The sequence below is a fragment of the Onychomys torridus genome, chromosome 6 (genome assembly GCF_903995425.1).
Source record: "Onychomys torridus chromosome 6, mOncTor1.1, whole genome shotgun sequence".
NCBI classification, from domain to species: Eukaryota; Metazoa; Chordata; class Mammalia; order Rodentia; family Cricetidae; genus Onychomys; species Onychomys torridus.
This window is the reverse complement of record NC_050448.1, coordinates 62,684,857-62,712,177: the sequence shown is the minus strand read 5'-3', so window position 1 is coordinate 62,712,177 and position 27,321 is coordinate 62,684,857. Positions and strand designations below refer to the sequence as shown.

The 27,321-nt window shown below is 42.3% G+C and overlaps 1 protein-coding gene across 1 annotated transcript in view; it reads left to right on the top strand.

The window, feature by feature from the left end:
* Fam160a1 (family with sequence similarity 160 member A1) overlaps positions 1-27,321 on the top strand; it is an 87,327-nt gene that overhangs the window by 5,632 nt on the left and 54,374 nt on the right. Inside the window, exons 2-4 of the mRNA XM_036191094.1 lie at positions 6,782-7,408; positions 15,321-15,479; positions 17,277-17,363. Coding sequence (XP_036046987.1) covers positions 6,782-7,408; positions 15,321-15,479; positions 17,277-17,363 — 873 coding nt within the window. The remainder of the gene's footprint in view (positions 1-6,781; positions 7,409-15,320; positions 15,480-17,276; positions 17,364-27,321) is intronic.

Below are 27,321 nucleotides of genomic sequence, written 5' to 3'. Positions count from 1 at the left end.
TTTTTTAAACTGCAACAGAATCCCTAAGACAGTGTGTATTAATTATACATAATAATGTATAATTTCCTATATGTAGTATCATGTGTTTTTACCTTATTTACCTCTCACTACCCTGATTTGTTCTCCTCTGACTCCTCTTGACCCTTGCAGAAAGAAACGTTTTTGAGTGAACCTGACAGGGGCATAAACAAGTAACTAGAAAGCATCAGCAGGCACTTTGTGTCCACTTAACAACACAAGAATAGCAGTTTCCCTGGTAGGGCCGGTGTCTTCACTTTTTGTTGTCTTGAACAAGGTCTCATGTAGCTGACATCAAATTTGAACTCTGGTCCTCCTGCCTCGACCTCTCAAGTGTTGGGGTTATAGGTGTGTACTACCACACACTGCCTTTATCATATTTTAAAATCCCTGATTCAGACAAGTCTGTGCAGCTGCTGGCTAGAGCTGATTTTATGCAAGTGGAGTAAGCAAATACATTTTACAAGAGGATTATAGTTTTAATATTAAAGAAAAACAAGCCAGGCACGTGCTTATAATTCCAGCTACTCAAGAAGACTGCAAATTCAAGATCAGCTTGGGCTACATAGCAAGTTCAAGGCCAGCCCAGGCAACAACAAAAGACATAGCTTTAGTGGTAGAGCGCTTGCCCAGTGCAAGGCCAGGCCCTGGGTTCAATCTCCTGTTCTGAAAATAAGGTAAGACAGACAGACATGGAGGGAAGGAGAGAGGGAGGGAGGGAAAAGTGGAGAGAGGAAAGAAGGAAGGAAGGAAGGAAGGAAGGAAGGAAGGAAGGAGAGAGGAAAAGAAGGAAGGAGAGAGGGAGGAAGGAAGGAAGGAAGGCAGGTGGGCAGGAAAGGAGGAGAGAGGGAGGGAGGGAAAGACAGAGAAAGGGAGAGAGGAAGGAAGGAAGAAAGGAAGTCAGGCATGCATCGGGTAGACAAGCAGGCAGGCTGGCAGGAGGGCAGGAGTGCAGGCAGGCAGCAGGCTTGCTTTTGACCCTGGGTAAGACCTGTAGAGACAGGTACTCAAGGAATGTCCCAAGTGGAAAGGCTCAGCCATTTAGTAATGACAAAGACACAGTGGGAACCTAACTTCTGTTGTCGTTATTTGGTACATACAGTATAATTTGGTCCATGACAGTTAAATCCTCCCCCCCCTTTCTGTGTGCTGGAAAGTGTTGCTTGGTAATGAGTTTTCCACAGTTACCACTTTAAACCAGCGTTCCAAAGCCTTTGGAACTGTGAATTTTCTTCATGTGGCTTTCTTGAAATAAGTAAGCTCCAGCCAAAGTCATGTGATCACCTGTATCTGGAAGTCATAGACCAACGGTATGATTGGATTGAAGAAAGTCTCCTGGCATTTATCACAAAGGATGATCCCATGTTAGCTCGAGGTAAAATGATGTGATTAGTGTGGACCTCTCCTTTGTTTCCTGTTTAGAATTGATCACTCTTTAATACGCAGGCCCATTATCACTAACTGATGAGGCCATATTAGAGACCAACGGTAGGGACATCTGGTATTCCTTATGAAAGAACTAGACTATTTTTAAATTGTATCCTTAATATCACTCCTACCTAAAGGTCAAGTGGCTTGAAATTAGGTTAAATTCAGCTGTTTTGATCTGATTGGTAACTTGAAAGCCATTGTTCATACTGTTCATTTTGCGTTTACTTTTAAATTATATTAATTTATACATGGAACCAAGTATGATCCAGGCTCATATTCCACACCCCCCACACATGCCCTCTAGAGATGAAAAGCATGTCTAGTTATGATCATCAATACGTTTATTTTTTTTAACTGAACTGGCTTGCTTTGTAAAGGAAATGTTTACAAGGTATACTTGGTTTGCTTTTAGTCTCTCTCCTGCGTGGCTCTTCCTCCTTACTCGTTGAGTTTCCCCTCTGGGAGGAGTACTCAAGACTGATGGGAAACACCTGAGAAGAGGCTGGTTTGAGTAACACAGAAAAGAGTCATAGTGAGGGCTAAGCCTGCAGGAGGCACTGTGTGCAGCCTCACTGCCCACCAGTCTGGAAGGTTCGAGTCAGTGTAGTGGGTAAAACGAGGCAGCAAACAGAGAAACCAGAAACCAGAATAGGAGGGTTTAATGGCAGTCACATGAAGATAGGGCACACAAGGAAAAGATAAGGGAAGTCCAAGTCACTCCGGAAGTCAGGCTGCAGTCATCTTTGGGGATGTGGTAGTTTGGACAGAAGCTCTTTGGCATTTCTGAATGCATACTGAGTTCCTGCCCGGAAGCTTCCAAGGCTCCTGCTAGGGTGGGAGCCAGTCCCAGGTGTGGACTCAGAACCAACTGGAAAAGCAGTTATAGGTATGTCTGCTGGCAAGGAAGGGAAGGAGAGGGAGGGGCCTGGGAAGGGCCCACCGAGAAGCAAGGCTCAGTATTTGTAACAACCTGGGCACAAAGGCAGTTAGCACTTGCTAACCTTGGGTGCTCTGTGACTCACAGCCTCAGTTATAACACACCCATTTCCCTTGCAGTAAGACTACTGGCCAGGGATGCGAGTGAGTAAAGGGGTTCCAGGGTGTCTCTCCCTTCCAGGTCCACAAATCCTCTGTCTCTGAGGATTATTAAAATCCTGCTCTCAGGTTTCTCTGCCCACTTCCCCAGAAAACTGTAGAAAGGAGCTGTGCTGAGGTGATAACTCACTTATTTCAAAGACTGCTAAACAGGGCTAGCGATGGCTCCGTACTCTTGCAGAGGACCAGAAGTCAGTTCCTAGGCCCCCATCAGGTAGCTCACAAGTGCCTGTAACTTTGACTCTAGGGGATTTGACACCTTCTGACCTCCACAGGTACCTGCTTGCACATTCACATACCTACACAGACACCAAATTCTAAAAACTAAAAGGGGCATGCAGTTTTTATTCTGTCTAAAATTCTCTGTTTTCTTCCCTCCCTCCCTCCCTCCCTCCCTCCCTCCTTCTCAAAAACAGGGTCTCTTTATGTAGCTCTGGCTAGTTTGGAACTCACAGTGTAGACCATGCTAGCCTTGAACTCATCACAGAGATATGCCTGCCTTTGCCTCCAAAGTGCTGGGATTAAAAGTGTGCACCACCATGCCTTGTAGTTTTTTGTTTTGTTTTGTTTTGTTTTTTTACTCTTTGGGGGCCCACAACCCAGCTCTCAAATAAATCACATATGGAGACTTATTCTTACTTAAGAATGACCGGCCTTAGCTCTGCTTATTTCTAGCCAGCTTTTCTTAAATTATTTCATCTACCTTTTGCCTCTGCACTTTTACCTTTCTTTGTTCTATATGTCTTTCTTTCCTTCTTACTCCATTGCTGGCTAGGTAGCTGGGTGGCTGGGTGGCTGGGTGGCTGGGTGGCTGGGTGGCTGGGTGGCTGGCCCCTGGCATCTGCCTCTCAGTCTCCTTTTCTCAATCCCCCTTCTTTCCCATCTCTCTCATCTATTCTCTCTCCCTGCCAGCCCCACCTATTTCTCTCTCCTGCCCAGCTCTTTATTAGACCAATCAGGTGTTTGAGACAGTCAAAGTAACACAGCTTCACAGAGCAACATAAAAGAACGCAACTCATCTTTGCATCATTAAACAAATATTCCACAGCTTAAATGATTGTAACGTATCTTAAAATAATATTTCACAACAATGCCCAGCTCAGTTCTTTTTTAAAGATGTCTTCTGGTAGGACTGGGAATGTAGCTCAGGAGTAGAGTTCTTGAACTGGAATCAATAATATATATATAAAAATACAGGCTAATTAGTGAGAAGAAACTGAGTTGTGGTTGTATGAATTGTTTGGCTGTATATTGCACAAGTACGTTACATACACAATAAATATTTGCTTAAACATGTATAGTATAAATGTATGTCCTCATTTATAAATTTATATTGCTTAGGCATTCTAGAGAATTGGATTTTCAATAATTGTCTTATCTCAGTATTTTCTTCTCTTTAGACATTAATACAAAAAGCTTTTTTTACTTTCATAGTCTGAGCTTACAGCAAAGAACTAACTGATCTTAAAATTTCATTTATCCTTGTTCCTTCCTCTACCTCCCCTCCTCTCTTGTTTCAATAGACAGGACCTCACTGGATACTTCCCGCTGGCCTTGAACTGTGATCCACTTTGCAAGTGTTGGGATTACAGGCATGTGCTACTTTGCCCAGCCTTGTTTGATTTTCTTAAATTTTTTTCTGATTTATTTTATGCATATGAGTGTGTACTTATATGTGTGTGTGTGTGTGCACATGCGCCTGCTGTCTGCACAAGGCAGCAGAGGGTGCTGGACTCCAAGAAGCTGGCGTTTCAGAGGGCTGTGAGCTGCCGTGTGAATTTAGGGAAGTGAGCCTGGATCCTCTGCAGTGCTCTTACCTGATGAGCCAGCTCTCCAGCCCCTATGTTTGCTTTTTAACAAACTATTTTATATATCACACACACATAATTTGTGTGTGATAATATGATTCACTTACATTACAGTAGTTATATTGTACGGTGATGTATTTCAGTTATAATTCTCTTATTCTTGACCATCTGGGTCATTCGTATTTTTACTTCTCATTATTGGAAAAGTGTGTCGACACAAACATTTTAGGCATTTCCCCTCAAATCAGATTAGTAAAAGGGCAAGAACAGTTTCATAACTGTTGTTACACATTGACAGATTATTTTTTTTTTAGAAAGACTGAGGTGATTTGGTGTGTCACTTCCTGTATATAAAGCAGTCTCAGTTTTAGACAGTCTGCACCGTCTGAGCAGAGTGAGAAATGTAATCATATTTGACCTGGAGGCCTAGCTGTAAATATAGTTCTCACAGGGGGATTCCACACATGCACTTTGGACAAGGCCCAAGCTGATTTGTCCTTCAGAGTGCAGAACCTTCAAGAGGGAGCCTTTGCGGGCTGCAGAGTGTGTTGTGTTGAAGTCCAAGCCCGTTTTGGGGCAGTGTGGTACCGTGTTCCTCTCTGTAGATGCTCTCCAGGCAAGCTCAGTCAGGCCTGCAGAAAGTCCTGCAGTACCCGAGAAGGTGTCGGAGAGCAAGTGTTCTCAGGAGGGATGTGGCAAGAGGATGTCCAGTGGCCGCCTTGTGGCCACCGTCCATGGGCCATCTATTGTTTGGGTTGCCACTCAAGCAATGCCCTTCCTCATGAAAAACGTCAACTCAAAAGTGTTGGGGTCACTTTTTCCTTTGTGAAACAATATTATCAACTTTATGATGAAAATTGATAGAGATCACAGATGGTATGGAGATGCATTCATTCTGTCAGGATATACTTACCTGATCCACAAAGATTCCTTTCTCATGCTTTTGACAGGTGAGAAATGGAGACCTTTTCCTGAGAAATAGTTTCCCTGATTGCTCATGCATGCTGACATGACACTGTGTATTTGCCATCTTCCCCAACAACTAAAAAAAAAAAAAAAAAAAACGGTTATGTAAATACAGAACATGTAACAACACATCATAGAACTGGGCCAGGAGGGAACCGCCAGCGGCAAACATTGCTTTATATGCTGTTCAGAAAGGCAAACAGAAAAGAAGATAGAGTCATTGATAAAATGTCAGGTGGTTTAAAAAATACCAGGTGGAGTATTTTAAAGGGAGTAAATTATAACAGATATCCCATGTCACGAAGGTAAATGGAAATTAAGATATAAAATGGTTTAAATTTCCAGGCACCCAAGTAGAAGTATTAGTGGTCAGAGTGAGGTCAGGAACTTCAGATTCTGAAGAAAGGAAGGGAAATAGATCAAGGATGTGGCATGACCTATACAGATACTGAACAAAATGTATTTACCTTAGCCATGTGTTAGGTGGTGTCTAATTTTGTTTCATTAACTATTTTTATCACTATGTCCAAAGCTTTTGTATCACTCCAAACTTAGGAAATTTGCTTTGTGATTGATTATCTCAGAGAGGTATTTAGTTATGTATTTTGGCTTAAAGAACAAGATGCTCAGACTCCAGAGTTTGGTTCCTATGTCTATGCTTTCTGTTGGAATTGACTCTGCTTGTTCTAGACCTACAGTTTCTCACTTTGCATTTATTGTTCCTATTGCTGTGTTGGTTGTCAAGGCTGCCCCTCCAAGTGGAGTAGTGAGGCAGTGTTATCAAGAGCATGGAAGGAGTTATGTTGCTCTGCTGGATTCTTCAGGACAACTGCATTTATGGGAGAATATGGGTAGCCAGGTTACCTTTTATTTGTTTAATGCATTTGAAACTTAAAAGGCAATATTGCATTATAGGTAGTTTAGAGGAAAAGTAACTTGTTTTCTCTTTGACTACCAAAGGAATTATTACTTTTGAATTTTTTTTGGCTTTTCTTAACTTTTGCACTATTGGCATATTTGATAATTATAGATATTTTATATCCAATGGCTCCTGTGTATTGGTGAAATTATTAAGGCCACTCCACGTAGTTAAAAGGGAGGTTTATTTTGTGGGGTAACTTACAAATGAAGGGGTAGGTTGCAGGGTCTGGCAAAGGTATAGGGTAGTCCGGCTGTGTTCTCTGGAGAACTTTGCTCGGTCCACCTCCAGCGTCCAGCGTCCCGGAACCAAGAGAGCCACCTCCTCCTGCTCCTCGGTCTTCCACTCCCTCCTCTGCCCCGCCTTGTGGGCGTGATCATTACTGAAGCCTCAATGGAGGTTGGAACTTCCAGGCCAATGCTGGGATGGCTATCCACTACACCTGTGTTTTGTGCCAATTTGATAAAACAAAACAAAACAGTGATGGTGTGTTTGGGGAATTATGATGAACAGCAGTGGATGACAGGTGGTTGATATGTTGCAGGTTGTGAAGATCTTAGAGAAGCATGACCCCCTGAAGAACTCCCAGGCAAAATATGGGTCCATCCCACCAGATGAGGCCAGCGCTGTGCAGAACTATGTGGAACACATGCTTTTTCTGCTAATTGAAGAACAGGCCAAGGATGCTGCGATGGGGCCAATTCTGGAGTTTGTGGTCTGTGAGAATATCATGGAAAAGCTCTTCCTTTGGAGCTTGAGACGAGAATTCACTGATGAAACCAAAATTGAGCAGCTAAAGATGTATGAGATGTTGGTCACCCAGTCATACCAGCCTCTGCTGCACCACAAGCCCATTCTCAAGCCCCTGATGATGTTGCTAAGCTCCTGTTCTGGAACAGCAACCCCAGCTGTGGAGGGGAAGCTAGTTGTCCTGCTCAACCAGCTCTGCTCCATCCTTGCCAAAGATCCATCCATTTTAGAACTCTTCTTCCACACCAGTGAGGACCAAGGGGCCACCAACTTCCTCATCTTCTCTCTTCTGATACCCTTCATTCATCGAGAGGGCACAGTAGGCCAGCAAGCTCGGGATGCTTTGCTGTTTATCATGTCTCTCTCTGCTGAGAACAGCATGGTGGCCAACCACATTGTGGAGAATACCTACTTCTGTCCAGTAAGTCCCTTTTGTTGCTGTCCTTTTCTCCCATCTCACCCCTTTCCTCTCATGTGACAAGAGTAAATGCCCTTGTTCCATTTATTCCAAGTTGTCCTTCCAAGATGTTCAGAGGAACTTGCTTGGGGGCAGCAGAGGTACCCAAGTTTCACTGCTGAAGTTTGGCCGAGCAGCGGCAGCTCAAAATATACCTCTAGACTTGCACAACCATTTCTCAGTCCATTTTTATTTTGTTGGGAACATTTTTTATTCTTTTCTAAGAGTATATGCATAGAGGTTGGTAAAACTTGCTCTTTTAAAATTCATAGCCTTTCAGGTTGACTTTGCTCCACTGAATCAAGGCATGTGGTAAGAACCCTCACAGCTACTTCTACAAATTAATTTATTTCTCAGCAAGATAATGACTGTTAGTTTTAGGTCTAGAGCATTGATTTTATTGAAAAATGAATGCATATTTGCTGTCACAAAAAATTCTCTACTTTGTACAGTTTCCTAATCCATGATGTGGAAACAAAGTGGTATATATTGGAGTAGCCAATGCCCAGTCAGCACTAGGAAAAAATGGGAGCAGTGTGGAATTTTCAGGGGTTCATAGGTCTCTGAGTGATTTTGGTGTTATATTGTTTGGACAATAGCTATCAATACTTTCTAAGCTCCGTGAACATTTCTATTGTCTATTCTTTTTATTAGTCTTTATAAATCATGTAGCTTTATATATGTGGAATAGTTTGGAGAGTCCTTGTGAGTTTTGTTGGAATAGGCAAGGCAAGTTGCTATGGGTAGATAAGAGTTTTTGCTATTGTTAGTAAACACTATATGGGTAATGTTAGACCAGGAGAAACACACTCCCTCCAGGACATTTAGAAATATATGTGGTGAGTGTGTGTGTGCTTAGCATGGGGATATGATGTTCATAAGGAGGAGTTCATGTACAAATCCCATAAAGTTGGTGTTCACAGACCATGTGGAAATAGGAATTCATATTAATTTACTGGTGGAGCTGCAAATAGGTACAGCCACTTTGGAAGACAGTTTGGTAGTTTCATTTCTTTTTTTCTTTTTGAAGTGGTTTGTTTATTTATTCCTTTTTATGTGTATGGGTATTTTGCCTTCATGTATGTCTGTGCATGCATGCAGTGCCTGAGGAAGTCGCAGGAGGGCATTCTGTTCTCTGGAACTGGAGTTACTGGGGGTTATGAATCACCCTTTGGTTCTGGGAATTGAACCCAGGTCCTCTGAAAGAACATTCAGTGTTCTTAACCACTGAGATATCTTTCCAGCCTTGACAGTTTCTTGTGAAACATGTTCTTATCATATCCTTGGTATTATGAAAGGAGTTAAAACTTGTATCCATACAAAAATCTGAACATGGATGTTTCTAGCTGCTTTATTCATATTTTTAATTGTAGAAGCAACCAAGATATCACCTTTACTTGGTGAATAAAAACCGATCCACCCAGATATTGAAAATACTACTCAACTAAAAGAAATGAGCTATCAAGTCATGAAAAGATCACAAGAACCTTAAATACATACTACCAAGTCTAAAGAAGACAATCTGAAAAGGATGCATGCTTTCTGATTCCACTAGATGACATGTTAGAAAGGAAAACTCATTGGTATCAGTAAGAAGAGAAGCATCTTCCAAAGTAGACAGGCAAAACATGGGGGATGTTTAGGGAAGTGGAAATAGTCTCTATGGTACTCCTAATGTGGATACATGTCATTGTATATTTGTCCAAAGCCACAGAATGTACAGCAGAAGTGAATTCTTATTTGAACTGTGGACTTTGAATAACTATAATGTGCCCAAGTGTTTCAAGATATGGAAAAGACAAGAACTTCTGAGAATATAAATTGATATATAACTTAGGAAAACAATACAGCAATGGCTACTAACATCACATATTTGCTTGTGTAGCCCTGAAGCTTTACTTATAAATATAGGCACAGGGATGTTCAATTGAACAATGATTTAAAGAAAATAAAAGATGAAACAAAAGATAATTAGACCATGATAATGTGTATTAGCACGTAGCTACACCTATATGTATGAAGACCAACCAATCTGAAAACATGTTGCATAATGATAGGTCGCAAAGAACCTACCATGTTAGCATTTACATAAAGCTTTCAAATGGTGCCTACCATTTTTTTTTTGACACACACATAGTTTAAGTAAAAGAACAAAACAAACAAACAAGACCAAATAAAGAACAAGAATAACATGTGTTAACTTCAAGACTGCAGTCAGCCTTGAGGTTGAATAAGGAAGAGAGGGATGGCAACGGTGGTGGAGCACTTGTTCTGTCTGTGCACACTGCGGGCTGATTGAACCCAGACCCTCATGCATGCACGCAGCTCCACACCCCAGCTGGTGCTGTGGCAGTTTTTGAAAAACATGTAGAATACTAGAAGGAAACTATTGCAAAAAGATAAAGTCTGATAAGTATTGCTGGTGGTTTTCAATTCTATTATTTTCTGCTTATCTGTAATATTTCATAATTTAAAAATTCAAATGTATTGAGAGAAGAATGTGGTGTTGTTTTAATGTTTAAGTTTCCATTAACTGGCTTTAAGCTGATTTCACTAATTGTTGCTTTTACAAAAATGCATTCTAAAACATTGTGTAGTTCATTAAAATTGGAGGGAAAACAACATTTGCAGCTGACCTTATTTGCTAAAATGGAAGACAAGTTTCTTGTGTTAGGTTGCCCCTCAGGATAGAGCCCATAATCTCATTTATACCCAGTTTTCCATAATTACATCTGACAAAATAATTAAAATAAAAAGACCCCTTTATGTTGCAGATAAAAGCATACTCTATTAACCACCCAGCTAAGGGCCACAATTGACAAAGAGCTTTCTCTAATTAGTATGACTGTCAAAGCGTGTTGGCATCAGGCTGTTGGGAGAGTAATGACTCTCTTAACAAGTTGGACCTCTTTTGGAAATGTTGCCTTCAAAGTTGATAGAAAGAGCTGGCTGGTTCTGCTCTCTCATCTCTTGATTCTGAAGAAAAGAATACAGATGCCCTAGAGAGCAATCTGGACCCAGCAAATGGTTGGGCACTAAATGATCACGTCTCTCTTTTTGTTTTTATAACCAAATGTTGATGGTTACACTTCGACCATTTGTCACATGTTGTCAAAGAGAGCACAGAGCCTACTATACATAAATCAAGCAATACAAATCAGAGCAGGTGACCTTTAGATACATAGCCACAGGTAGGAAGTTATTTATCCCATATTCAGAATTTATGAGGCCTTTCATTTTGGCAAGTTGTATCAAATGGTCTCCACCAGGTGTTTTGCTGCTAGCTTGCCACCAAAGCCATCTGCTAAAAATCTTTATTTCTGCTAAAATGAACCGAGTACCATGGGATGTTTACAGACTGACTTTAACTTGCTCAGTGATGTGTGTGTACACGGCTTGTCCTTCCTCCCTCGCCATATGCAAACGATTGCGCTAATCTTGCATGGGTTATTTTCTTTAATCCTTATATAGCTCCTGTAAGTTTTGAGAGTTCAATAACCACCAGGTAATGGCAGAATCTGGCTCAAAACCACGTTTGTCTGATACTAAAACTGCTTGTTGTAGCATTACCACAGCAGACTGTCAAGAAGTTAGTGCTTTTCACTGTTGCTATCCAGATGGCCCTCTATGGGAAGCCTTCCTTCCTTCCTTTTTTCTTTTTTCTTTTCCCCTTCCTTCCTTCCTTCCTTCCTCCCTCCCTCCCTCCCTCCCTCCCTCCCTCCCTCCCTCCCTCCCTCCCTCCTTCCCTTCCTCCCTCCCTCCCTTTTTGTATGTGCGTGTTTGTGTTTCCATATGTGGAAGTGTAGGTGTGTGTGTTCGTGTGTGTGTTTGTGTTTCCATATGTGGAGGTGTGTGTGTGTGTGTGTGTGTGTGTGTGTGTGTGTGTGTGTGAGTCACACCCCTGGGTTTGATGATAACTTTCTTCCTTGACCCCTCTACCTTATCCACGGAGACAGAGTCTTTCAACTGAAGCTAGTTATTGCCATTTGGCTGACGCAGCTTTCCAGCTTGCTCCGGGACTTCCCTGTCTCCGCTTGCTGAGCACTGGAGTTCTAGTCAACACACCTCCGGCTTTTATGTGGGTGCTGGAGACCAGGACTCAGGTCCTCATGCTATGAAGCAAGAACTTTCCCTGCTGCGTCATCTCCTTAGCCCATGATAACTCCATTTAAGGATCCTTTTGGGAGATGGTAAGTGGAGAGTACTTGTTTAATACTTAATGTACTGAGAATAAACATAATGTTTAACAATTTTGTGGTCTGAATCAATTAAAGGCTAAAAGAATAGATGGGCATTTCATTTTTAATTAGCTGTTGAATGCAGATATATGTGCATTTTTATAATTCAGTTTTCAAGTTACACAGTGAAATTTAAAAGTGAATCACTTTTGATGTTAGTTCTTGAACCTAACAAAACAAAACACAAACCCAAAACCACCTCCACGTCTCCTGTTGCCCCTCTCTTCCTGTGGTCCTGCTCCCTTGGTACCTCTGTATTCTCGAGGGTCTTGTTTGTGATCATTAACTTGGAGGCTGGCCTCTCCATCTCTCCTGGACTGACTTGTTCCCCGTGTAAACACCACGCTTGCCTATGCATGGCCCAAAGCCCCTGTTCTAGGAGAGTGTGTAATCTATGTAAATGACTCTGAACTCAGAGCCTTGGAAGGGGAATACAGTTGTCAGTAGCTGTGATGACTCACACTCCTGTCTCAAAGAATGTGTGATGATTTTTATTTTGCAGAATATTTTTCTCATATTTTTTGCCACTCTGAGGAAAATAGCTGGGCTACTTCCTAGCCCTGTCTTATAGTGGCAGGAACATGGTGGGGACACCCTGCCCTACCAGCTGTCACTTCTGCATGGGGTGTGTCTTCCTGTCTGGGCAGTTTCTTACTGTTCACACCCTAGCCGTGCCCTTTTGGAATACTCACTTAAAAAGTGAATATTAGGTATGTGTTATTTTTAATTACTGTCACTGATGTATGTAATTTGAAAATTAATGTTGCTGTGATTATATTGATATACTGAATAGTTATTCCCAGCTTTTTAGTCAGCCAAATTAAGCTTGTCTTTATGAATTCATCTTCAGAGCCTCAAAGTGGTTAAGAAAGCAGGAGAACACAGAATTAAAGTCTTTGTTCTGTGGTTAATTTAGCATGAGTTAGCAAATGTAATTGACTTTTAAAATGTAGCATCAAGATCGGACTTCTCTTCTAGGAAGACTTTGGGGCTCCATATGCTTTTGCCAGAGGTTTCTAATTTATAACAGACAACTCATTTGGGTCACATTCAAAACTAGTATTAAAGTGATTTGTATGAGTCTGTTGACAAGGAATTAAATACTTTAAATAGAGGACATCTTCCTTGGGGACCACAGATGCCCTGATTTTTAAAGGGATAAAGGACTAATCTTGCTTACTGTTTTATTTCCTATTCTTAGCACCGGACCTGAAATTAAGTAGTCAGGATTTTTTTTTTTTAAATCAGTGAGTTAATGTATGAGTGAATAAAGATTACTAGGCAATAGAACAAAGAACTGTATCTGTATTATCTCTAGTGTTGATATGGTCCATCTGTTTCTCTCACTGTCTTTTATAGTGTAGGCTCCTGTGCCATCTCAGCTCTTAGTTTGTCCTGTGGATTCCTCAGGTTTCTTTGTACTAAGACTACTCAGGCTTGTACACTCTTATTGAATTCATTGTGGTACTCTGGGAAGGCCACATTCGAGTCTCAACACACCTGACTGCATCTGTCATCCATCTCTCCAGTGTAGATTGATGTGACCAAGTCAGATCAGGAGAGATGGAGAAGACAGCTAGTAAGCTAGTGTGTGCCAGAGAGGCGTCTGTCTCACCAAGGGGAAAGGAGAGGTAACAGTAGCCCCATGGACAACTTCCCCCCTTTAGCATTTCTGGCTGTAAGGCTTCTCTGTCTTTTGTTCTCCATGTCAGGCTCTGTGGATTCTTTCATCTTGTCTTCCTTCCCTCATCCTCTTTGGTCTCATGCTCGAGTGTCACCTCCACATGGATGGCCATACATGGCCACCTCTAGCCCAGAGCACATGCTCCCAGTCATCACACCCTTACAGCTGTCTACAGGGCTCTCCATCCAGGTGTCTCATGAGCTTTCTGTGCAGGGCCGTAGAACCCGCAGGATGTGGCTCACATTTGCCTTTGTTTGTGTGGTCGGTCCTCCCTGCTCTGAGGGCACCGGGCTTCTCAGTCCCGAGGAGACAGTCTCCTCTTTCTCCGTTCAGCTCTTGTATCGGCTTTCCTCTGCTTGAAATATTCTCCCTCCCGCTGCTCATTTTCTGGCTAGCTCCTCTCTACTCTTCAGCAGCCTAGACAGAACTTCTGAGACCAATTCCCATTTTCACCCCTACCCGCAAGTCAGAGTGAAGAGCTTCTGTGTATCCTAAATTTCCTGTCGTGTGTTTTGAATGTTTCTAACACTGTTATAATTCCTTGCTTGTCTCTCAATGGGCTGGAGATCAGTGAGGCGCGCCACTATTTCTTTTCGGGGCCTGACTCGGAATACGCTCTTGAATGTTTCCATCCATTTGAGTCACTTCAGGATCTAGGTTAGAATGGTGTCTCTTGTAATTGACTTCTGTTTGGTTTTGTTATTTCTTTCGTTTTTTTTATCTGCATACTTATTTATTTACATTGCATGTGCCGCGAGTGTATGTGTGTGGGCATGCACGTGCCGTGGTGTGGTGACCAGGGTGTGGAGGTGAGAGAACATTTTACTTGCAGGAGTCAGTTTCCCCTTCTCCCGTGTGGGTCCCAGGAATAGAGTTCAGGTGCTCAGACGTCGGGCACCCTTCCCTCTGAGCCATCTGGCCAGCCCTAGAGCTGACTTCTTGTGTACAGTCTGTGTCATTCTGTACATTTGCTAAGTCAGGATGACTGGGACGTTTCATGGCTAGCATTCCTTCCCAGCTGGGAAGCCCCTGGCCCTGTGAAAGTCACTGCTTACCCAGGCTTCTATCCTGTAAGCACTCAGCATCAACTGATCCTTTTCTTAATGATCAAGTTGGAGAACTTGACAGCATAAAGTTCTTAATCCCACTTGCCAGGGCCAAATACTGTCAGCATAATTTTTTAAGAACTGGGTGAAAGGAAAAAGGTAAATCCAAGTTTTGACTTAAAACCAGACGTCTGGTTAGATTATCCCAGCCATTGTGTGTGTGTGTGAGCTTCCACTTGGTACTTCGGTGTAGATTCCCATTAGCTCTGTTTGAACTGTATCCCAGTGACCTGTGCTTCTCCCACCCAGTTCTTTCTTCTTGTTATATTGTTTGTGGTGGTTGAAGGAAACAATATATATATGAAAGTATTTTCTAATATGCAAACTTGCTAGTAAGTGTCAGTCCTGACCCTTAACACGCAAGCAGTCTTTCTTTCTCCTAAGTATATGCCTGGACCACCTCTATCCAAGGCTGCCTCCCACAGACTAGAGTATGTGCACTGTCGTATTTCTCTATTGGCACTCTCCAAGTTGTGCTGTCCTGTGTTTCTTATGAGTTTGTCCATTCCCTGAACTTCTTGGGTATGAGGCTCATATTTCATTCATCTCTGTGTTTTGCCTTCTCACTTGCTTGACTCTGAGCCCATCATGGTGCCTGACACAGAAGATGAGTCACCCTCACCAACCTCTTGACTAGTAGCTAAGTAGCTCTGGTTTTGCCTTGCTGTCTGCTGGGGTAGCCTTCCTGTTCTATCCAGAGAATAGGGCTAACCCCACCTAGCTAGTTGCTACCTTCCTGTATTGCTCAGAGTTCTGTCTTTGGACTGGTCCTTGGCATCCTCGTGAGCTGTTAGCTCTAGACCGTGGACTTCAGACAAGACTATTTTGCCTTTTGTTCCTGAATGCAGGTACTTGCAACTGGACTCAGTGGCCTCTACTCGTCCCTGCCCACGAAGCTAGAAGAAGAGGGTGAGGAGTGGTACTACCTTCTGAAAGATGACCAGCCTCTGCTGCCTCCCCTCGTGCAGTTCATGAACTCGCTGGAGTTCTGTAATGCGGTCATCCAGGTAGGCACCATGACGGCGGGAAGCCATCAGGGGCCAGGGTCCCGTCAGAGCTCAAGCCTTGCCGGGGATTAGTGTGCGTAAGCACCGCTCTCAAAATTCACCCTTCATCAGTTTTGAGAAGTATGTATGGGATCTTGATGCCTTGCTTGAATCCCATCAAATACCCTGAAAGGGGTGAAAATGTTTGGTAGGCTTCTGAAAGTTTCAGTTGAGAACAAATGAAAAGATTCCATTTTCTCTATAAAAAGAGTTATTCTGTTTTGATTATCCACTTACCCATCAAAAATAAGTTCACTGGCTGGCTCATTAAATAGATATTTTTAGGCTGCTTAAGTACTCCAAATTATAACCCTTTTACTTCAAGGTCTTCCTGGGAGCTTACAAAGGAAAACACTTTATTTTGCTTAATGGTGCACACACTACATAAAGAATATTGTTATCCCAATTGAATTTGGAAGAAGTTAACAATCTTCTTAGCTACACAAATTAAATTTGCTTTGAAATTGGCTTGCTTTAGGGAAAAAAACAGCCACTGAACTCTTGTGTATTTGGCTTTTTGATTAGATTTTTACCGTCAGATTTCTTGTTACTGTTTTCAATAAAAATCCAATTTTATATATGTTTAAGGGGTGTACTAACTTTTCATCAAAATTTCTTCTATGTAGTGTAAATATTACCTTAATATTGGATTTATTAAGAAATCAGGTTTGTTTTATGGTGATTTTTTTTAGGGTGAGAAATGTTAGTTATAATCTGTTTATCTACCAAATAAAGAGACAGCTTCTGGAAGAAAATGGAAGTAAATTACTTTACTTCCTATCTCATTTTTATTGCTAAGTCAAAGGAAGTTTTATTTGTATTTAAGATAAATGGATTACGTTTTAAATTATTTTCCCTTTAATATTATAGTCTATCAACATTTTCTTGCATAAATGTATGGAAATAAAAATGATGGAACTACTATTAACTCTTCTTTGATGTACATAGAAAGATTGTCAGTAATTTAAACAGCTAGCCTTACTTCCCTAGAAATTGCCTTTTACTTTATTGTTTGACTGAATTAATCTCTCTCCCCCACCCCCTCAGTAAAGCTGATGGGCATGGTGAAGAACAGGGAAATTATATATTTGTTTGAAATTAAAGGCAACTATTATTTAAAAACACTTAAATGATGATTTTGGGTTAGGGAACCCCTGAAAGGATTACTTATAAAAAATATTAGTAAAAGTTTGTCCATGTTACCATGTATTTTGAAAATCAAATTTGGGAAGTTCAGTACCACCAGCAATGTTTTCTGGTTTTGAACAACTGTCCACTTTTTATGAGAATGTTTTACAGATCCTTTCCTCCCCAATATAAATATCAGAAAAGATATCTTCAAAGTTCTCTGTTAGCAAAATAGGCATATTTAATTATCATTTTCTATAGTTACACTCTTAAAAAAAGGTAGCACAAACGGATATGGAGCCCAGAGGGAGTTAAGGGGCAAAAATTATACTTTCTAATTTATTCATTTTAACTTATAAATATTTATGCATAGTCAGTCTGTTCATTGTCTTTTTCAAAGCAACTTTAAAATTAACATTTTTTTCTATATTTGGAAGTATAACTTTAGCTGTTTATACTGTGATAGATATTTGGGGAAAAAAATCATGTCATTGTGTGGTCTGAGGTATTATTTAACAACTGAAAACATGGCCCAAATTTGGGATTCCCTTTTAAATGTAAGATGTACACAGAACTGCTTGGTCTTAAAATACTGTGGAGACTGAACCCCATGTTCCGCTTCTGTCTCAGGTGGCCCACCCTTTGATCCGCTCTCAGCTGGTCAGCTACATTTACAATGGATTCTTGGTACCAGTATTGGCTCCTGCCCTCCATAAGGTCAGTGATGGGTGAAGGCCATCTTTTGTCTGCTATAGAACAGCTGAGGGAAACTGAGGAAAATAGGCATGGTGTAATGACTCCGCAGTGGATATAACCTTATTTTTCCCCATTCTATCCAAGTTCTTAGTATCGAATGTGGGTCTTAAAAATAGCACTGGTGTAAGGTGGATGGGGTCCTCTTGGTGTTGTGGCATGTCAAGTAAGACAGTCTGTAGCAGAGGTGATGCAGCAGAGGTCTTTGACTCTGCTTCAGTTCATGGGTGGGGCTGCTGTGAACGTTCTGTTAAACTGGCCTCCGAGGCCTCTTCCTCCATTGAGAGTCATGGGCTGCTGTGGCCTTGGAGAGGGTGGAGGTAGCACAGGGGCCAGAGCTTTACCTTCTCCTTAACAGAATGTGATTTTCTATTATAACAGTTATAAAGTGAAGCCACTTTAAGGTCCCATCAAAGGTTGGCTGTCTCTTTAGCACCGCTCTGAATTCCTTATGACTCTCATTTTACATTTAATAAATCAACTGGTATCTTTCCCATTGAGAGTTGTTATGAGACACACATAGAATTCTGATTTTTAAGGAGTCTTTTTCTTCCCTGATTGGGCGAGGAGCAAGAATTAATTTACAATGTGGCTTGAGTGAGATGCCCTTCTTTTGGGATATTTAAATTACATGTTATGTGTTCTTATTTTGTGAAGTCAGAAAACCCAGATTCTAGGCATGCTGTGGGTGACGGTGTGCCGATAGCATGTCCGGTTCATAAGCAGCTAATCTCACTGGAACTGTCTCTCTCTCACTGTCCAATGCCCTTTGAGCTTAGTGAACACATTTTTGTGAGACAAACCATACTTGGTCTGATATGGGACTTCCTCAGGTTACTTTAGTGTTATATAGACTCAAAGAGACCAAGTCTGTGGAATTAGAGCTGTCTTGGGAAAGGTATGCCGTTGGAGAACACATGCCTTCCATGTTTCTATGCTGTCCTTCTGTTGGCCAGTATTCTGCTCTTCTGGGGTGGGGTGAGTGTCTGGCTTTGGAGGTTTCTAAATCTGTATGGAGAAGAACTCTTTAGTGGTATACAGTGGTACTACGGCAAGTCTTGGCAATAACATAACTCCCTCACATAGTCTTTCTTCCCTTTTTACCCTCAGGTTTTTCCTCACTGACCTACTGACACTAGATAATGCTGTTGATAACTATTGTAATAGTGATAACTATTATTATTATTATTTTCTGTACTATGTGTTATTATAATTAATATATTTTAATGTTATAAATGTTGATGGAAATTATTTTTGTGTATTAATGGGGTATCAAGTGATGTTTTGATACATCTATATATTAAGATAATGTTGAAGTTAAGTTAAACATATATATCTTCCCAAACATGTATCAGTTCTTTGTCCTGAAAACCTACCTTGTAACTTTTCAGTACATCACTGTTATCTATAGACACCCTATGGTGCACCAGTACCTCAGAGCATCTTGCTATCTGTAATCTCACTATAGCTTAGAACAGTGAGCTGCTGTAACTGAGGATGAGCTCCAACTCACAGAGCTGTTGTGGAGACCTTTCCACCTCATTTCCTCACAGCACTTAGGAACTAGTGAGGAATGGGCATGAGGTGTGTATGTTCAACATCTCAATCCACAGAGGCGAGCACACTTTCTGAGGGTAGGGGTCCCGTGTTCTCTGGGATATGTCACTGCCGAGTGTGGACATCTCCTTAGACTGGAGAAGTATGGAAAACCAAACCAAACCAAACAGCACACAAATAGAATGTTTACTTTAGTACTGCCAGAGCACTGGCAATTGTTGGCTTCCCAGACAGTGAATAAGAGAATGATTTTAGACAGCACTGTGTAGACATTACCTGACTTCACTTTTAGAGTTATGTCCATAATTTAAAATTGGAGATATTTGAAACTATGAAGTTAATACATGTTTATTTTTAAAAAGACAATATAGAATGCAGGAGATGAAAAGTGAATGTTACTATATGAGATTCGAATTTGCAACTTCCCAATTAAGATGCTTTAATTTTTATTCATTATTGACATTTCTTCTCAGGGTATTTCCATTTAGTGTCCAGGGAGACCAAAATCTGATTGTTCTCTTATTTATTTTTTCTTCCTATTCTCCATGATGTGTATGGTGTGTGTGTGTGTGGGGGGGGGTGTTGTTCATGTTTTTACCATTTAGAATTGAAAAGATTAGGAAGGCAGGGACAACCTCTCCTCCACCTCTGGCTCTCTCATCGACAGTGATAGGATTGTGTCCTTGAGCAACAGCCCAGGGACAGACAAGCAGAGAAGGTCGGAGCTTGAGTGTATCTTGAGAAGCTCACAGTGGGAGCAGTCGTATTCTAGTTCTTACATCTCTCCTGCTTGGGTGCTGAAAAGGTTGCTTCATGTCTGGGCTCAGGTCTGCTGTAGGAATTCCCAGTGTGTTTTGCAAACTTCAGGTCTGCTGCCCTGACAAAAGGGCCTTAGTTAGTCTTCCAAATAAAATGCCTTTGTGCACTCTCTCACCTAAATCATGCATAGCTTCTTAGTTACCTGTCATCAATGTAGGCAGCGTATAAAGGTGAACTTATTCTCTCTGCCTCATAAATCATACAAATAAATCCATACTTTGAATTCCCTCCACATTCCAGTCAGTATATTTCCACAGCAGTCTTGAAGCAGAGGGTAAGTGTTGAAAAAACCCTGTGAAAGGACTGGGAAGATGGCTGGCAGTGAAGTGCCTTCCACACAAGCTTGAGGAGCTGAGTTGGATCCCTAAAAATCCATATTAAAAAGCCAGGCGTGGTGTCTTGTATCTTGTGTCCCTGTCCTGGAGGACAAGGTGGGACTGGGGCAGATGGAGACAGGTGGATCCTGGAATTTCTTTAGCCAGCTGTCCTATCTGAATTGATGAACTTCAGATTTAGTGACAAAGTCTGCCTCAAGAAGTAAAGGTAGAGAATGAGGAAAGACCTCTGGCTTATACACATGAATGTACACACCTCTACCTACCCTAACAAGTACATAAAACATGTACACACCACATACAATAACCATGCACACATACGACCTTGTGAGCAGGAAAGATGGGCTAGGCTGAATGAAGGCCACATCCGAGGTTCCTCCCCACTGCTATGTATGTGCGTGGGACTCTACACTCCAAAGCTGTTCTGTATGTGCTTCCTTCATCCAGCACTGAGACATGGCTATTCCTCTGGGTTAGTGCAAAGGCTCACACAGTTCTTCTTAAAGGGCTGCATGGCTTTCTTCTGCAGTCGTGTACAAGCTGAACACAGACAGCTTTGGGGCTGGGAGTAGAGTTTGCTGAACATGTGTGAGGCCTTGGGTTTAATCTCTAGCATAAGAAAAAAAAGGTAGCTCAGGAAGCTCTGAACACAGAACATTTTTATCAGTTCATTTGGCATACCACCTAACCTTGCTAAGTGCATTTGTTATCAGGTCCTACCTGAATCATCTCAAGGTTGTTGATTTTAACCTACTTGTGTTAATATTTATATGTTGTTTGGAGAAAATATTAATATACCTGATTTATTTTGTTAACCTAGACCTTCTGAGGATTTTATATAAAACATGATAGATAAATACATCATTCTTTTAAAAGTTTGGCCTCCAGAGTTTGAAATAAGAGATGGGAAGTCTACTTTGGACATTTTGGGAAAGGATAAATTTTTTAAATTTAATTTATTTATTTTACACCTTGACCTCAGTTTCTCTTCCCTCCTTTTCTCCTATTCCCTTCCCTACCTTCATCCACTCCTCCTCTGTTTCTGTTCAGAAAGGGGCAGGCCTCCCATGGGTAGCAACAAAATATGGCATATCAAGTTGCAGTAAGAATAAGTACCTCCCCTTGTATTAAGGCTGGGCAAGGTGACCCAGTATAAGGAATAAGTTCCCAAGAGCCAGCCAAGGTGTTAGGGACAGCCCCTGCTCCCATTGTTAGGAGTCTCACAAATAGATCAAATTAAACTGTCACGTATGTGCAGAGGGCCTAGATCAGTCCCATGAAGGTCCTCTGGTTGTTGGTTCAGAATCTGTGAGCTCCTGTGAGCCAAGTTAGTTGTTTTTTTGGGGTTTCTTGTGATGTCCTTGACTTCCTTGGATCCTACAATGCTCCCTCCCTCTCTTCAGTAGGATTGCCTGGATTTGGCCTAAAGTGTGGCTGTGGGTATCTGCATCTGTTTCCATCAGTTCTTAGATGAAGGCTTTCTGATGACAATTGGGGCACCCACCAATCTGATTACAGTTTAGGAGATGGTCAGTTTAGGCTACATATCCACTATTGTCAGGAATCTTAGCTGGGGTCATCCTTGTAGATTGATGGAGTTTCCCTTGCATCAGGTTTCTACCTGACCCCAAAATGCCCCCCTTTCCAGTCATTTCTTCCAGTACTCTCTCTCTCCACCTACCTCCAACCTGATCCCTCAAGTTCCTATGCGCACTCACCCCCAGTCCACCCAGGAGATCTCTTCTATTTCTCCCTCCCAGGGAGATCCATTTGTCCCACCCTGGGCCCTCCTTGTTACCTAGCCTCTCTGGGTCTGCTGATTGTAGCATGGTTATCCTTTAATTTACAGCTAATATCTACTTATGAGTGAGTACATACCATGTTTGTCTTTCTGGGTTTGGGTTACCTCATTTAGGATAATTTTTTTCTAGTTCTATCCATTTGCCTTCAAATTTGCTGATGACATTGTTTTTAACTACTGAGTAGTATTCCATTATGTAAACATACCACATTTTCTTTATCCATTCTTCGGTTGAGGGGCATCTAGGTTGTTTGTAGGTTCTGGCTATTACAAATAATGCTGCTATGAACATAGTTGAGCAAGTGTCCTTGTGGTATGATTGAACATCCTTTGGGTATATGCCCAAGAGTGGTATCGATGGATCTTGAGGTAGATTGAGTCCCAATTTTCTGAGAAACCACCATATTGATTTTCAAAGTGGCTGTACAAATTTGCACTGCAACACACAATGGAGGAGTGTTCCCCTTGCTTCATATCCCCTCCAGCATAAGCTGTCATTTGTGTTTTTGATCTTAGCCATTCTGATAGGTGTAAAATGGAATGTCAGAGTCATTTGGATTAGCTAAGGATGTTGAACATTTCTTAAAGTGTTTGTTTGGGTATGTACCCCATTTTTATTTGGATTATTTGGTTTTTTGATATCTAGTTTCTTCAGTTCTTTATGTATTTTGGAGATCAGCCCTCTGTTGGATGTGGGGTTGGTGAAGATATTTTTCCATTCTGTAGGCTGTTGTTTTGTCCTATTGGCAGTATCCTTTGCCTTGCAGAAGCTTTTCAGTTTCAGGAGGTTCCATTTATTAGTTGTCCATCTTAGTGTCTGTGCTACTGGTGTTCTATTTAGGAAGTTCTTTCCTATACATTCAAGGCTATTACCTACTTTCTCTTCTGTCAGGTTCAGTGTAACTGGATTTATGATGTGGTCTTTGGTTCACTTGGATTTGAGTCATGTGTGAGGTGATAGATATGGATCTATTATCATTCTTTTACATGTTGACATCTAGTTATGCCAGCATCATTTGTTAAAGATGTTTCCCTTTTTCCATTGTTTAATTTTGTCTTCTTTGTCAAAAATTAAATGTCCATAGTGTGTGGATTTATGTCTGGGTCTTCAATTTGATTCCATGGATCAATGTGCCTATTTTTATGCCAATGCCATGCTATTTTTATTACTATAGCTCATAGTAGAGCTTGAGATCAGGGATGGTGATACCTCAGGCAGTGCTTCTATTGTACAGGATTGTTTTGGCTATCTTGGTTTTTTTTTTTTTCATATGAAGTTGAATATTGTTTTTTCAAGGTTTATAAAGAATTGTGTTGGGATTTTGATGGAGATTGCATTGAATCTGTAGATTGCTTTTGGTAAGATCGCCATTACTATGTTAATCCTACTGATCCATGAGCATGGGAAATGGGAATAGGTAAGTTTTCACAGATAGATTGAAATAATGCTTTTGCAAAAGTCATATTAAAGAAAATGGTATTAATAGCTTCAGTAGGTAATTCAGTTCAGCTGTTGATATGTATGTAGGCATTCCAAGCTGGTTAGTTATTTTTTACTTCAGATTAAAGGGACACCTTGTCCACAGCGAGGACTGTTTCTCTTGCATCTATTTGTTTTATTTGTCCACGCTAATATTTCAAAGCTGAACGCACATTGGTTGGTTGTATTAGCCTGCATTCTCAGAGAAGTGGGGGCCGAGGAAGGATTAAACAAACAGGGATTTTATTTCAGAGAGCAAGGCAGGAAGGTACTCGGGGATCAGGTCGACAAAACCATCACCACTGAAACTTGCATCACCTGTCACAGTGTCTGAGGGAGAGACATGTCGCTTTTTATCTGGCAGTGACACATGTCATTCTATTCATATTTCATCCTCTGAAGGTAAGCAAGTCCCCAGGTCACAGCCTCCCTCAGAGAGATGCATGATTCTACTGTTTTATCAGAAGAAATGTTTAGGATGTGAATATTCGCCCTGATGACTGTCATTCATGTTGTGTCAGGGTCCCAGAAGGAACAGGTGGCCCTCAGATTGCTCTGTGAGAGGAGCTGAGGAAGTCAGTCGTTTCAGGGTGACATTTCAATGCTTTAGAGCCGTATTAGAAATCCTCCTTAGAGTTAGTGCCGTAAACCAGCCTTGGTGGTTGGTGTGACTCACCACCTGGGTGGTCACTAAGACGGTGCACAGTGAGGCAGTCTGGCTCTCAGGCCTGGGCCTCAACTGAGGTCATCACTGTGCCCAGGGTCTGAGCATTTGGGCCTGCCTGGACACTTCTCTCCCTTTGCCTCCTTCCTTCTACACAGGGATAGCCTGGGCTTCTCCCAGCGCGGTAGTCCCGGGTATCTGGGTCCCTGTGTTAATCGAGGTCTCAGGATCCAGAGAGTGGAGGTTCTGACGGCTTCGCTGACTCCTGTGGGAGGCCTCACTGTTTTGGAGGAGGGGATGGGAGTGGCTTAGCGGGGGAGAATGGAGGGGAGCAGGAGGAGAGATGAGAGGGGATCTGTGGTTGGTATGTAAAATGAATAAATTTTTTTGACTAAAGAGTGATGGCAGAAGTAGCCAGTGTCCTCAGGCAGGACCAGGAACCTGGGGCAGTATCACTTCTGCTGTATCTCACTGTTCACAGCATCCCAGAGCCGCCACCTTTTAGCAGGAGCAGCTGTCTGTTGATGTAAGAGTGGAAGGGAACCTGTGTCAGGTTCACTGGGACTACCACTCTGAGGTCTGAGTGTGCGTGGGAAGAGTCAGTGTGTGTAGAAAGTGCCTCCTCATGGGAGCTGCCAACTTCAGCCCGAAGCGGACGGGGTTTGAAGGTAAATATGGCTCCTTGAAAAGCCTCCAGGACTCATAGTTCCTGGTGTTAGCATCTGAGAGCCTTCATCAGCAGGGGCAGCTGGCACCTGTCACATGCGTGTTTGCACTCGAGTGATTTCAGCTTAAACTTTTCGAGAAAGGCATTAGAACCTCGGTTTTTTTTTTTTTTTTCTAGCTTCTACTCATCAATTCTCCTCTGGAACTATATCATATTAAAACTTCCTGTGACAGCTAGAAATGCTATCAGCATACTGGATGTGAATAGGCATGTGATAAAGCGGTGTGCAAAACACAGGTGACCGTCACCAAATATGATGTGGGATCACATAGTTTACGCAGAGGGACAGACAGTGTCCTGGCTCTTCTGTCCTGTTTACTGGGGTGCGGCCCTGTGCCTAGCCTTCAACCTCTCTGAGTCTGTCTCTGCTGCTGTACCGTGAGGAGAGCAGTTCCTCTCTCTGCCCGTGGAAGGTATGAAGATAGATAGCATCTGCACGTTTGGAGAAGCATACAGATGAGCCGTCTGGTTATTCTGCGAGAAACCCTGCCATCTCCTCCACAATAGGATAATGCTGTTTGTTCAGAGGCCATTTAGAGAGCATGTACAGGTGCTCTGCATTCTGTCAGTGCGCACAGGAAATGAAGGGGGCTGTGAAACCCTCTCATCTCTATGGAGTTTGTAATCTGGGGCCTAGGAGGCTGACATCTTAACCACAGACTTTGAGCAGGACGGGATAGGGTAAGTGCTGTGACAGAGAAAGAGGAAGAGCCAGGTGTAGGCAGACCCAGGTAAATGGTTGGAAAAAGAAGTTCTCATGCAGAGCCTTGCTAGGTGAGCAAGGGGGAAAGGTCACTTGGGGACAGAGCACCAGGACCCAGGGTGTGGAGGAGCCTGTGTGGTCAGCAAAGGTGTCAGAGGCATAAGGGCTGAGAAAGATGCTAGTTTGGTTCCTAAGCCAGGGGCGTTTGTGTCCACTGTAATCAGGGCAGAGGGAGTCAGATGTACTGAGCCTAGGCAAGGCCTGGTAGTGGCAAGGCAATGTCTTATGGCCTGCTGTTCTGAGAGGTGTGGACGAGAAGAAAACAGAATTCTAGGCATGGCGGCACTAACCTGTCATCCCGGTATTGAGGAGGCTGAGGCTGGAGGATTAGCCATGAGTTCAAGAACATTCTGAGCTATATAGTGAGTTTCAGCTCAGCCTAGGCTTCAAGTTAGTCCTCGTCCTCTCCATTCCCAGCCCTGCCTCACCTCCAAGGCTTCCCACTTCAGGGTGAGTTACCCCATAGGAACTCTCATTGTTCTTTATGTCTGTGTGCTATGCTGACTTGTTCCTCTTGAATGCTGGCATGTCCCTGGAATTGGCCCTCTGCTGATGGGCAGAAGTCTGGTGGGCCTGAGCTTCAGCCACTGGTTTGGTCTGATTCCCCTTAAATGTAGACTATAAAAGCCTAATGCATTAGCAGACCTTTCTTTTTTCCTTGGCCAGCTCGGCTCATCTGCATACTTTTTTGTTATTAACATAACCTTCCCCAGTTGCCCTAGAAGGCTTGATTATTCTCTAAACTCTTCTCTTACACTCCCCAAGTATTGACCAGTCTGGTTTTTTTTTTTTTTTTTTTTTTTTTCATTCATTAATCTGTTTATTTCCTATCCCAATAGTTTCACTTCAGGTCTTCATCTCTCTACACCTTGACCAGGGTTAGCTTTCACTGGTGTGCCTCACTGCCGCGACTTCTCTCACTGATGGATTCTAAGTACACCACCCTTCTCCTGTCCCCTGAAGCTCTGCTTTCCTCAGTGTCAGTCTCCTTAGTGTGCTGAGCCCTCCCCAGGCCTGCCTGTACTCAAGCTTTCCTTGGCTAGGACGTCTCTTCCATGTCAGCCTAAGTCCCACACCTACTCTCTGTAACTTTGGAGGCTCTAGGCTTCTTGCTTTTCTAGAGGTTTGGAACTCCCGGGGCCTGGGCTAGTTCTTCATTGCTGAACACACATCTCTCTAATGTTGGGCACATTTTGTGTTGGGCCCTGCCTGTCCTCTGACCTAGAAGGTCTTGGATTCGTGGTACCCAGGCTGTGTGCCCAGGAGCCCCAGAGTTCTTCAGTACCCTTACACAGACACTAGGGTAGTTTGAATTTGTGAGGGAAGTACAGAGACACCGTTGGATACCAGTTGAAACACTAGCTCAAATGATTTGCAGTTTCAGCATTATGCCATATTAATTCCTTTCATGTGATTGGATGAGAATTTGGTGGGTGCTATCCTTGAAAGCAAGTGGCTCATAGCCCTCAGTGTGGAACAGAAAAGGAGTTTGCAGGTTCTAAGTGATTGTCCAGGTCGAGGGTTAGTCTAGTAGATCCTTAGACACTGATGAAATGTTATGTTATTTCAACCTAAATACTTAGTGATTAACATGGATGGGTGAGTGTTCTTTTGGCTTAGGGTGTGTCCGAAAAAAGAGTTGTGGTATATGTGGATCTTTGGGGCTGAAAATTTTGCAACCTCTGCTCTAATTTTTTTTTTTTTTTTTCTAATTCATTCACCTCTAGAGCAGGGTGTGGCAAACTGGAATTCAAGGGCCTACTTTGGCCTGTGGCC